Source organism: Pieris rapae, chromosome 2 (genome assembly GCF_905147795.1).
Source record: "Pieris rapae chromosome 2, ilPieRapa1.1, whole genome shotgun sequence".
NCBI lineage: Eukaryota > Metazoa > Arthropoda > Insecta > Lepidoptera > Pieridae > Pieris > Pieris rapae.
The window spans coordinates 11,594,168-11,608,275 of NC_059510.1; the positions used below are offsets into that span (position 1 = coordinate 11,594,168).

The following is a 14,108-nucleotide window of genomic DNA, read 5'->3' on the forward strand; positions in this document are numbered from 1 at the left end:
CTCTTTTCTTTTCTCCTTTCCTTCCCTGTCCTGATTCTCCCCTTCGCGAACCAACTCGCACAGCCTCTTGACTCGTTACAGCTGCCTTAATTTCACCCTTTAGAGTCCTCGCAGCATCAAGCTGCAGTAGCGCGCTCTGTTGAAGGGCTAATGCTTCTGTGGCCCTTGTCTTATAGATTCTGCCCCTTTTCCCACTTTCCCCAGCTTGCCTCATAGACGTCTCTATCTCTCCAATGCTTTTTCTGACCACGGAAATCGAAGCGAGGGCGGGCGGCTGTACAGGGGCCGCATCCGGCTCACCCTCTCTCTCCGCAGGGCTTGGGGCGGTGGCTGGCATCTTGACTGGTGTTCGTATGCCGAACATACCCTTCGCGTCCTATTTATTATCGGTTGGGGTCTCGTAGGCCGTAGGTCGTCAATATAATAAAATCAATTGTATATACTTAAAACTATAATCTATTCCCAAAAGGGTAATAAATTAATTAATAATAATTAAAATTATAGTTACGCGAGAATAACAAGGATGGAGCTACAAATGTAACACTAACACGAAGTTGTCGGAGTTTCTTTTTATTACGGATTAGTAGGATTTTATACAAAACAAATTGAAGTTAGATAGTAAAAAAATACACAATTTCCAATTTAAACAGCACCTAATTTTTTTTAAATCGCAGCTACATTTAAATTTCGATTTTTATTCTAAAACTAGCTGACCCAGCAGACTTCGTACTGCCTCATCGATAAATAAAAGACCTAATCTTTTGTATAAAATGATTTTAAAACAAACAAAATAATTATTAATGAAAAAGCATTTATTGAATAAAGCATGAAGTTTTATTATTATTTTCGATACATCATGTTGCTTACTTAGAAATCGACCTAAGTTAGGTCGTCTTCTCCTCGGCATCGTAAATTGTAATTAATCAAAGTGAGAAAATTTCCCGCTCATTTAGCAGTAAAGTGTCACTATCGCAAAAAAGAACACATTACTTGGAATGTCACTATCACAAAGGATCACCAAAGTAAAGAAAGTTCTCGCGCACGTAGCCACAAAGATAGATATTACGATAATATAATTTTTTCCGTGCTCTGAAATGCGACAGGATGGAATGACAGTTGGTTGTCAAATCTAATGTCAAATACATATTGAGATTGCGTTCAGAATTTAACTTAAGATTTATAATTTAATTTGTCTTTATTATTATTAATTTATCTTTCGATTTCTATATAGTCTTATTAAAAAAATAATCGGACAGAGTAACAACTGAAGTTAGCTAAAATTGTGTTTATTTATGTACTATGTATTTTGAGACTATGCAATTTTGTCGCGTTCGCGATTCACTTTCACTTTTGTTGAGTTTCAGAACGCGATATTAGGTCCTCCAACGCACGTTCTCGTGCACGCGAATTTGAACTTTATGCAGCGGTAATAAATTACAAATTGACTCTCCATTTTATTTAGAAAACGTTTGTATGGGAAATAGAAAAATGCTGTTTTGAGGATTTTCCCGGAAATTATTCGAATTTTTCTCTTTTAAACCTTCCCTAGACCTCCACGAACAATTCAAGACCAAGATAAGATAAATCCGTTCAGCCGTTCTCGAGTTTTAGCGAGACTAACGAACAGCAATTGATTTTTATATATATAGATCAATGCGAAATACATTATCATGTTGCGGTAGCGCCAAGCGCTTCTTTGCATGTTGATATGGACTGCCCAAGGTAGGTATTTTTAAAGGAATGTTTCTGTAGTTTCTTAAAACTATTGCTTACGAACAATATTGAATATTTAAACTGAGATGACACCTGACTCAAACGCTGAAATGGAAATAGAAATAAATTAAAACATGTATTTTTTTAGCTTCGAAAGCTGTTCCGAAGATAGTAGGAGGATCGGAGGCTGCTGAAGGAGAGTTCCCATACCTGGCTTCATTGAGAGCATACGATTACCGGCGGAAATGGCTGATCCGTTTCTGTGAAAGCTCTATCATCTCCCATTGGCTGGTGATGACTGCAGCCCATTGCATGCTATAGTAAGTATTTCTCACTAGCAGCCTGTTACGACATTGTTGGATTTTTTCTAATCATAATTATAGTACAAATAATAATTATAAATAAATAAAGTTTTAATGTGACAAGATACAGCACACAAGTGTAATCTCTATTTCACAACGGACATCACCTTAGACACGACCAGACTTTCAAATGGCTTATTTTATTATAAAATCAAATCAAAAATCATTTATTCATATAGGTAACATAATGTACACTTATGTAAGTCAAAATATACTTTAAATGATTCTAATTATACATTTACTGCCAGTTCTCAAATCAAAGGCGTAGAACGGAACAGAAGAACCGGCAATGAACTCTCCGCCACTCTTTTTAATCGCCAAGTTTTTTTACACACTGTTTGTAAGGAGCTGCAACCATTACACCATGTTCCATATGACATATTGAGTAATAAAGAATAAAAAAATAAATTAAAAACAAAGATTTGTTCTCTATCAGGAGGAGGCATGGTGAAATAGGAGCATAGAAGTAGTGGTCGGCACAAACGACTATTGGAGTGGCGGTGCTAAATACAAAATAGATAAATACATCAGCCATGAAAACTTCAACGAAACCTCATTTTCAAACGATATAAGTCTTATTCTAGTGAACAGACAAATTCAGTTGGGGAAGAAAGTTGGTTTAGTTAAATTGCCGACAGAGGACATTGGGGGCGGACTCGATTTGATAATAGCTGGATTTGGATATATTGATGTAAGTGCTTTATTGACCACTTGGAGTTATATATATAATTGGAATTGGTAATTATTGAGTACGATTATATCGTACCAGTTGTATCAGTCATATCCTAAATTACGGAACTGGTTAGCTATAAATTAAATACTAATGTTTCAAGATCTTTACTTGAAAATCTTAAGATATACGAACGAGAGCTTTGTACCAATGGACTTTTCTGTACCTAGCGCCTTTATCTACTACTCTATTATAAATGGCCACGAAACATTAACTTTTCTAACGTCCCATTTTAGAATTATCGCACACGACCCAGAAGAATGCAAAAATTGACTGTGACATCGATAACAGTAGAAGAATGTCAAGCCAGACATAAAAAGATTGAAAAATATAACCCAATCACTGGTAAACTGCTCTGTACATACAAAGATTTAGACGAAGGCATCTGTCAAGTAAGTAAATAAAGTAGGAGAAATAAACACACATAGTTGGGGGAATTTGTCAGAGATACTTAAGACAAAGTAAATTTTCAACATTTATACAAGTACTTAAGTTTATCGATTCGTGATCGATTTTTAATACATTATTGCAGGGTGATTCTGGAGGTGCTCTTGTCCATAATGGAATAGTACATGGAATCACATCCTGGAACATTCCATGTGGTAGAGGGAAGCCAGATGTATTCACCAGGGTTTATAAGTACCTGGATTGGATCTCAACGACTGTTGGAAAACTTCCAATACCTACTTAAATCTATCTTATGTGCTACGTAATAAAATTTAATAAATAAACTATACACTACGTTATTTTCTCATTTTTTCTATTATTCACATTACACATACACTCTAAACTTGCTATGAAAATGATTACAATTATGTTGATAAATGAATGAAAAAATAATAAGGTCATTTGTTTTTTACCCACCAACCTTACCTAACCTAGTATTGTCTACTACAAATAGCATCTTTCAATGGTTACATGCTAAAGTTAGTGATTTTGTATATTTAATTTACACCATTTTATAGAAAATACTAATACTTGTCAAATTGTTTCTTTTGTTTTTATTAACCAGTTGACCCTACCCTGCTTAATCTGTGTTGTAAATAAAAATTTACAACTCAGATTTATTAATAAATTAATTATACAAATAAAAATGTGTGCAATGATAAAGTTAATTATGTAATAATAAAAAAAAAGGTAATGTTTTTTAATTCATTTTTTTAATATATAATAATTGAGAAAAACAAGTTTATTTTAAAGGTTTTGCATTCAAAGGGCAGATTATTTTGTAGAATTTAAATTACTGTTGTAACATATATCTTTTTGAAGTATTAGACATGGAGGACCATCCTTTCAAACAGAGATTTCAGCGAGAATCAAACCCAAATACCTCAGACACATTTCAAGGTCACATACCATACCATTGTGTGCATTCTCGTGTTCAACATTTTCTGCCATTTTCTTATTGTCCGTCTCAGGTGTATGCAACACGCTAGGCGTCCATTCCTCCGCAGTTGTCGATGTTGAAGCGTGAGATGGCGCTAGACTGGAATTGATAATAACACTTTATTTACATCACAATATCACAAAACAGGAGAAGAAACGGATAAATGATGATAATGGGCGGTCTTACCGATAAAAGCAGTTTGTTTCAGATAACCCAGACGTTAATAATTTAAACATAATATAAAATCAAATACAGAATTTATAAACTACAGTAAAGTTTTAAATATATTTTTACTGCATATATAGCAGCTACTATTATAAAGAAAATTGTAATTATATATACCCATTTTAAATTAGGTATGTAAATAGGTTATATAAATATACCTATTATAGGTGATGCTGTGAGAATACTAACAATCAAACAAATAAATTAATAAAAAAGGCTTGCACAGGGTAACAACCTATTGTTACCCTGTGCATTAATTAATCTTTTTTTATACCTATCTGTATCACAAAGAACGGTTCGGTGGCCGTCGATACGTAATCTTATACTAAAATAAGTCCTGAGTACATACCTCAAGGTATTGCTCCTTGTTAGGGCGAAAGGCACAAAAAAACAAGTCAGCCGTAAGGATGGATAGATTGTTAGTTTTGGGAACAAGAAATGTTAGGCTGATGTTGAACTTGCCTTACAATAATAGTTCACGCACAAAAACACTCACTATAGGTTTTAATGGAGGACGAAACTATTAGCAAGAAATGCACAAAAAAAAACACTATAAAATTGCATCTAACTTTACGCAACGAATGTTCAACCACGACTCCTTCGCACTGCGTATGCGCGGATCAGCCGAGTTAAAAATATTTTTGGGACCACCCTCATGGCCCTCAATTAATTTTATAAACTAAAAATGATTCTATTCCGAACACTATCTAAATAACAATGATTTATCTTTAAGTCAAACTGAAAGCTAGCATTGAAGACATCCCAAATTGGTGTTGTTGATTCGTTGTTTGGGGGAATCGCCTATATCCAAATTGAGGTGGTGGAAAACTAAACTTAAGCTGTGACTGTTAATTATTTGAAGAATTTGCCTAATTTTCGTTTTTGTTGTAAGTTTAAATTTAAGTTTGAGAAATTAAGCTTAAATCCTTGAGGTTGTGGTTGTTGTTGAATTAAAAGTTCAATGGTGGTTTATTTTAGTATTGGGGTAATAGAGCAAACAATAAATACAAATAAGATGTTATTAATTTTAATTAGATAAGTAAGCGTTTGGAGATGGGCCCATGTAATAGTTATATTTGTAGGAAATAAAAAGGCTTTTTTTTTTTTTTTTTTATTTTATTTAATAGAGCAAACTTGTTAAAATTATTTTGGGAAATTTTTTTTTTCAGGAATATTGTGAGAATATTTTTGTCTGTGAACACTCCGTCATTTATACTGATTGAGTAAATTTACTTCTTCCATTACTACACTGAGTGTGTCTTCTAGTCTAAATCGTTACCGAAACCAATCCAAGGCCACCGAAAGTGTTAATACGCAGTATAACAATTAATTGTTATTTCCTTAACTAGTATTTTAAATAATGAGGTTTTAACAATTATTCAATACATGTTAATACTGACAGATGTTATTTGAATTTAATAAATTACTAATGTTTTTAAAAGGTATGGTTTTGCTCGTTACTTATTTTAATAACATAATCCCAATTTAAAATACAATTGTATAAACTTGTAGTTGTAGGTGAAGACCACAGTTAAAAGCACTCCACCAGAACCGCGAGGGTTGGCCATCAAGATCCATGAGAACCGATGTGCGGGACGTTGATCTCCATCGAGCGAGATATGGAGCTCTCTGTCATAGCCCAATGGATGAAGTTGGCGTCTACTCGCCACTTCTACAAAGTACACCATATGCATCAATTACTTAGTATGTGATTACTAAGCATCAATCATTTTGCAAGCATTATTATTATTTATATTATTATTTATATCAAGCATTTTGGTTAGTAACAGACATACAATCAAATAATACTTATCGAAATTATTAAACACCAATACTAATTATCTTTTTTTAATTGCCGTCTTTTACATATTTTAACCATTAAATTATGTAAATTTTTAGTATAAATATTCTGTTAAAAAATTATAAATTTCAAAGCAAGGAAGGAAAATGTTTCTCCATTTTGGAATATTACTTCTTCTGTCAAAAGGACTCCTTGGTAAGATAAACTTGATTTTATTAATACCTTTAAGTAATACTGTGTAGTCTTACGAAGGATACAAATACGACTCGAATAGCAAATAAGATTCCAATACCGCAATGTTCAATTCTTGTTTAAATAACTATTATTACTTTTTGCAATTTATTTTGTAACTGAGGTTATTACTGTCTCCAATGTTTTTAATCTTCATGAGAATGATTTTATTGAATCTGTCAATCATTCGAATTCAATGAATTCTATTCTATCGTGTCCCGTGCACAGAATATGAAACCAAAGCGCACAAGCCGCTGCAGAATAAAATAAAACTCGTTCACAGGCGAAGTGGATGTTTCGGAAGCTATAGATGGAGACAGCCGAATTATAGGTGGCCAAGATGCCACTCCTGGTATGGCAAATTACCAAATATCAATGCGTGATCATAACGGAAACCAAGAATGGCACAGTTGCGGAGGATCTATTTTAAGCGAAGAGTACGTGTTAACAGCAGCTCATTGCGTTTATGAGTGAGTATATTTTTCATTTCTATTAATATATTAGTTAATTCCATGAGTAAACATATATATGATCCTTCTCCTGCGTATGCTGCTCACAAGGCATGATGCATTTAAGTCTGGTTTGCAGGGCATCATAAAAATGAACTTTATTAATAGCTGTTTGATTTACAAAAAAACTTTTAGAAAAAACATGAGGTATATGTCAATAGTCGTTGGCACTCACACGATCGATAAAGGAGGCGACCGATACCATATTAAGAAAATGATCCCCCATGAGAAGTATGACCAGGACACTATAAAGAATGACATAGCCGTCGTACAGATCGATGGTAAAATCAAATACAGCGATAAGGTTCAACCCATTGAATTGTTAAAAGAAATGGCACCCATTGGAAAGAAATGCCTCTTGACTGGCTGGGGATACGTAAACTATGTGAGTAGATTAAAATATATGATTAACTAATTATTTTTAGAAATATATCAGTCTTAGGTTCCTGGGGTTTTTTTATAGAACGGGAGGCAAACGGGCAGGAAGCTCACCTGATGTAAAGTGATACTGCCGCCGATGTACACTCTTAATGCCGGAGGGTTCGCGTGTGCGTTGCCGGCCTTCTAAGAATTGGTACGGTCTTTTCTTGAAAGACCCTAAGTCGAATTGGTTCGTAAATACTTCAGTGGACAGCTGGTTCCACAAAGTGGTGGTGCGCGGCAAAAACTGCCTAGAAAAAAGTGCGGTTATGGAACGACGGACGTCGAGGTGATACGGGTTGAATTTCGTAGTCTGCCTCGATGTCCGATGATGAAACCCAGCTGCAGGTATTAATCCGAACACTCTCCATGGTAAATAAGGTAGAAGATCCAGAGTGACCCCACATCTCTACGCAACACCAACCGATCAAGCCACTCGGAGAAAGATTGGTAGTCGACGATTCGAACCGCTTTTCGGTCACGGTCACGGCCATGGTCAAGTGAAAGGAGCTGGTACTGAGGAACCCCCACCCAGAAGTGAGAACAGTACTCCATGTGGGGCCATATTTGCGCTTTATATAGTTGCAAGAAAGGGATTACATAAGAAGTTATCTCTTCAATAAATGAGTAACAAAATAAAAACCTCAATTGCCATAATTTATAAAAAAATATGGAAACACTTAATTCTCACCTTGATATACAAACTTTGTCTATTAGTACAGAGACAGAGAACTGTACCAAACATTCAAATGATGGAGTTCGAAACAATAAGCAATGATGACTGCACTAAACAAATAACGTTTGTGCTGCGTTGCTGCTCCTTTTGGAATCACCAGAGATTCGCAAAATTTCCAGTGTCGCTTTCCTTATCTTAAACAATATTTTAAAGAAGGAACGCTGCCAGTATCATCGGAACCTTGCCTAAAGGAACTCCTTTTTATGAAATATTTTATTATATATTTAAGGGTTAAATATTATTGTTTGTTATATATATTTGGCAACAAAAGGACATTAGCGAGAGTTGTCATTATTTTAACATCATTATTACAGGATGATGAAACTGTACCAAACAATCTTCAAATGTTGGAGTATGAAACAATAAGCAATGACGACTGCACTAAACAACTAAAACGCTCGCCTTACCCGGAATTAGTGCCCGTAGACGCTGGACAACTCTGCGTTAAGCGCCCAAACAACAAAGGTGCATGCCATGTAAGTAATCAAATAACATATTTAATTGATGATAGTTTCACGTTACTATCGGGCTTTATCAAAATGGTTTTAAAAATAAGGTCATATCAAAGTACCTGAATAGAACCTGTTACCTGTTTTCAAACGTTATGAGTTTCAATGTTTGCATATAATACTTGCTAATACGGTGAATTTAAAACATCGAGAGATGATTTCTTATCCTGACGGGAAAAACGGCTAATATAATAATACTTATAAAAACAAATGATTATTATTGTTAATAAGAATATCGTGTTGATTAACAATATAACACATTCTTGTAAATCAATGCCTTCAAATGTTATATTATCTCATGCAGGGTGATTCTGGTGGTCCTCTCGTCATTCAGGATGAGAAGAATAAAACTGTTCAAATAGGAGTCGTGTCCTGGGGAGTTCCGTGCGGTAAAGACTTTCCTGATGTATTTGCTTCAGTCCATGGTTACTACGATTGGATACTGGGCAAAATTAAATGAATTATTGAATAATTTAATCAAAATAAATATCATTTAAAATAAAAATATATTTTATTGTATGCTTAAAAAATACAAATAACCCCTTTATAAAAAAACAATAACGATTGTACATTAAGAGAGATAATGAACGGTTAAAACCTCACCTATAAGATTCCCACGAGCAAACTCGATAAATATAAATCCAATGCAAGTTGCATTTATTACATTTAGGTAACCAAAATCTAATTTCAAAATGGCAACCAAATACCAACATTCTAACATTTTATTAATTCAAATTTTATTATTTTTTTATTATATAGTATTACTTAGAACCCCGTGCGACTGTAGCTGTGTATACACAAGGATTAAACTTATTGATTGGTAGAATAAAAAAACAGCTGTGGACTTTGCATGTCTCTGTGAAGGTTTCAAGTCCGGGAAAATAGACGTCGTACGATATCGTCGACGCATATCAGGGATTCTTGTACGGGAAGTATGTGACTTGTACAAGGTCGGTTGTAAGAACTCTTAATCTACCGCAGCTTCAGTGAACGTAGTAAAGGATATGGTGATATAAGAATCTGGTATAAAGGTATCGTGTAAATTTATTCTTAACGCGCTCCAACATAAGGCAGTATTTAGGTTCATACGGAGTCCAAACAGGCAAGACTTGTAGAAGTTTGTCACCATGGGACGTTCAATATTTAATAGGAGCATTTTTTTGCTCCACTCTCATACTCTATCAATGTGTCCTTCTGATGTGTAGAGATTACGGAGATTACTTCGAAAAACAATAAAAGTATTGGCAAATTTCTACATTAACGCGTTTTGCATTTGCTAAATATTTTCAGTGTTAAATAGGTATAAATAGGTATTTTCAATGAAATAACTTTAATTGAGTTTTTACGAGTTTTAACTTATTTGTTTTATAATAATAATTACTACTCAACCTGGATATTAATTAGAATTTTATAATTTAAATGTTTCTTGGTAAATGTATAATTTAAATGTAATGTTTCTTCTTAAATGCCGATTTACGCTTTAATTACTCGAACATTTCGATATAATAGGGTTTTTAATAAAACATATTTTTGTTTTTTTCTGATTACAATATATTAGAAGAATAATAAAATATACAGTATTTACAATTTTCTTAACCTATATAGTAGTTTTTAAAGCTTATGCTGCAGATTCATATCTATCATCTCCATCCTAAATTCAATTACACCTTTGAATAGCTAAAGAATCAAAGAATTCATTTCGCCAAGTAAGAACTGCGACGCGCGCGGTAAAGGAGAGAGAGAGGATTTTGAAATAATTTTGCTGCGTATCGAGATTTCCACTTAGTATAAGTAAGTTTTGACTTGAAGAGCTTCGAGGTTCGTTTTTTAAATAATGTAGCGCCAAAAAACATACTCATGTCCACGGAGGCGTGTTCATGAATATTTTGATAAAATTATAAATATCTTTGATTGTTTAAGCAATGATAAAGTACCACAGTGTACGCGACTAGGTAAGTTCCAAAGTGTGGGAACGCAACAACAATATAAAAATAAAATAAAAATGTATTTATTATGAAACAAAATATAGACTGGTATTATTTATTCCACGTCATCAAATTTTTTATTTGTATTGTCTCAGTAGACATCCATACTCCTCGGCAAAAAAGACAGAGGCTGTAGGCCGAGAGAAAAAGGCGAATAAAAACCTCTCGGTACTCAGTTTTAAAAATCAAATGATCATACAAAATGATCATGGAAAACATAGATAGAAGAAACAAGAAGAAGTGAGATACGTTCGCACGTTTTATTTTCTGATTTACAATAGTTGGTTGCTACTTTACAGTAACCAAAACATTGATTTTGGTGAGTGGGTTTGGTTGGTTTTTACTTTTTAGTTATTTATGAGTCCATCCTCCAAAGATGCCCGTTTTTGTCGGTCTTGTACTATGGAGTACCAGTTTATGCCAGCTGACGATTTAACATGGGTTTATTAAAATGTTGGGGCAATTAAAAAATAACAGCTTCCTTATCAATTGTGAAAAATGAAAAAGTTTCTGTAATAACACTATTTTAAATAGGTATTGGAAGTTTTCCGGCAGTCGTTGTAATCCAATCCAGGTACTTATAAACCCTGGTGAATCCGTCCGGCACTCCTTTAACACATGGAACGTTGAAGGATGCTATTCCATCTGCAGTTCCATTATAGACAAGAGGACTTCCAGAATCACCCTGCAACAATTCATTAAAATAAGTTTTTAAGAAAGGGTTAGATTAAATGTTAAAAAAATTGTATCAAGAATCACTTTTATTGGTGTCACTGTTAATTCGGCCCATTGATTTACTATTGTGTGTATGTATATGTGTATTTATTACTAATAAATTATTTACTTACTTGACAGGTCCCTTGGTTAACATCTTTATATGTGCAGAGCTGTTTATCAGTGATTGGATTCGTGTTTTCATACATTTTAAGTTTCTCTTGACATTCTTTTACTGTTAGTGATTTCACAGTAAGCTTTTGCAATCTTTTAGGACGTGTATTATAATCGCATCTAAACTGAATAAATAAACTTTGATTTGAATTTATTTGATTTAATAAAACCTGATCCCTAAGTTGGAATGTACCTGATAAATCAGTTTAATATGACGTTTTATAGTAGATACACAAATATATACATATATGGATATATTCATACTCAATATTTAACAATTTCAATAATATAATATAATAATAATAAGTTCAAAGTGGTAGCATCGGGTTAATTCTTCACTTACGTCAATATATCCAAATCCGGCTATTATCAAATCAAGTCCGCCCGGAGTATCCTTTGTCGGCAATTTAGCTAAACCAACTTTCTCCCCCAACTGAATTCGTCTGTTAACTAGAATTAGACTTATGTCGTTCGCAAGTGAAGTTTTGTTGTAGTTTTCATGATTGATGTATTTATCGATTTGGTATTTCGCATCGCCACTCCAAAAGTCGTTTGTGCCGACCACTACTTCAATTCTATCCTTGGGATAGCTATAAAATAATTTAATATGAGTTTTTTTAATATATATGCGCAATTATTCTAGTTGTTAGCAAAAACACTTCTGTTCATGCTATTGAAACTCGGGTCGTGTCTAAGGTGATGCCTGTTATGGAATAGAGATTACACTATTATATGAATTATAAAAATGATGTCAAAGTGACAACATCAAAAATAATATTTTTGAGAATTTAAAAAATATTTTAATGAAATAAAATTGAACAATCAACAAACGATTGAAATATAATGCCTGAAAATGAAATAAACAAAAATTTTAAACAAGTAAAATTTTGAGGTGGGGAAAAATGTGAGTGGAAAAAATTGAAAAAATTTTAATAGCGAACTATACTTTTTTCTCTGTGTTTTTGCTTTTGTTTGTGTTTGTGCTTCCGCATTCGCTTCCGCATTATGCATATGTTTTTGCTCTGGCTCTTCGCTGTTGACATCGTGTTTGCTAAGGCTGCCTTTCTTACAAGTTACCATAATAAGCAGTGATATTGACTTTGAGTTTTATATTTTTTGAGTGTTTATTTTAAGTTTCTTTAGTGTTTTAAATTTAGATTTAAGTTATTTATTTTTTGAATGCAGACCGTGACCCTTTCATATGATGGCACGTCGAACGCAACCCATACATGTACACAGTGCAATAAGTCATTTAAATCATTAAAAGGCCTCAACATTCACATTACCAAAACACACAAGAAATGCCTTAGTCAAACCTGTTCAATCTCTAAAACCTATCCCATTATTGCGAGTGCGCCCACTTATGTAGCCAACGATCCAAGTCCTTTTCATACATATCTTAGCCATTTAAAAAATAGTATACCAATAGTTAAAAGAATCCCTCGAGGAGCACGAATAACTGTTGCCACACATTTGACAAAATTAATCAAGAAATGTTACATCAACAATTGTACTCAAGACTGGCAGAACCTATTTTTATTTACATACAGCACATTACATACAATAAAAACTGATGAACAGAATTTATCATTGACACAAAAAATTAAAAATAACTGTGATGTAAGCTCCTTGCCTTCTCTTGCACCTTTAATCAAGCATGATGCCCCTCGTAATCGCAACAAACTTATAGAAAACAAAATTTGTGACGGAGATCTTAAAGGTGCCGCTCGCCTTTTGTTCTCCAACGACGTGCTATCACCAGACACCCCTGACACCCTTCAGGCTTTACAGACAAAACATCCCTCAGCTCCAATAAACCCATATTTTCTCGACCCACCAACAGCAGGTCAAGCATGCCTACACATTCAAAATAAAGATGTTAATTATGCCATTTTATCATTTAAACCTGGTTCGGCATCAGGATTGGATGGGATAACACCCCAACATTTAAAAGATTTAACATCGCATTCTGTGGGTGATGCAGGCGAGCAACTAGTAAATTCGTTAACAAAATTAATCAATTTTATGTATTCAGGTAAAATCAATGCAGAAATTGTTCCCATTCTTTTCGGCGCGAACCTCATTGCCCTCACAAAAAAGGATGGAGGCGTAAGACCAATTGCTGTTGGTTCAACACTAAGACGTCTGGCTTCAAAAATTGCTGTTCGACATATTTTACCAAAATTAAATTCAGAATTTGAACCCGTACAGTTAGGTTTCGGTGTAAAAGGAGGGTGTGAGGCAGCCGTCCATGCCCTACGCTCTTTCCTAACTTACGGAAAGCCAGACGTGTTGCTAAAAATTGATGTAAAAATGCTTTTAATTCAGTTAATAGGGATACCCTGTTGACGGAAGTAAAACAACATATACCTGAAATATATAATTATCTTCTTCTCAGTTACGCTGATCCAACAAAATTGTTATATCGTACAAATGAACTGTCCTCAGAAGTAGGTTGTCAACAGGGTGATCCCCTTGGGCCTGCAATTTTTAGTTTGGCAATAAATAAAATAATCAAAAATTTAAATTCAAATTTCAACGTTTGGTATTTAGACGACGGCACACTAGGAGGTGATGTGGACACTGTTTTTTCGGACCTATTTTTAATAAAA

The 14,108-nt window shown here is 34.0% G+C and overlaps 3 protein-coding genes across 3 annotated transcripts in view; 2 read left to right on the forward strand and 1 right to left on the reverse strand.

The window, feature by feature from the left end:
• Window positions 1-14,108, forward strand: part of LOC111000372 (chymotrypsin-1-like) — a 56,447-nt gene that overhangs the window by 31,750 nt on the left and 10,589 nt on the right. The gene's annotated exons all lie outside the window — the stretch shown is intronic.
• Window positions 1-14,108, reverse strand: part of LOC111000371 (chymotrypsin-2-like) — a 55,876-nt gene that overhangs the window by 26,193 nt on the left and 15,575 nt on the right. The gene's annotated exons all lie outside the window — the stretch shown is intronic.
• On the forward strand, window positions 6,326-9,105 carry LOC111003161 (chymotrypsin-2-like). Its single transcript, XM_022273531.2, has 5 exons — window positions 6,326-6,413; window positions 6,733-6,919; window positions 7,094-7,343; window positions 8,429-8,590; window positions 8,928-9,105. The coding sequence occupies exons 1-5, from the start codon at window positions 6,365-6,367 to the stop codon at window positions 9,081-9,083; spliced, it is 804 nt and encodes a 267-aa protein (XP_022129223.2). The 5' UTR covers window positions 6,326-6,364; the 3' UTR covers window positions 9,084-9,105.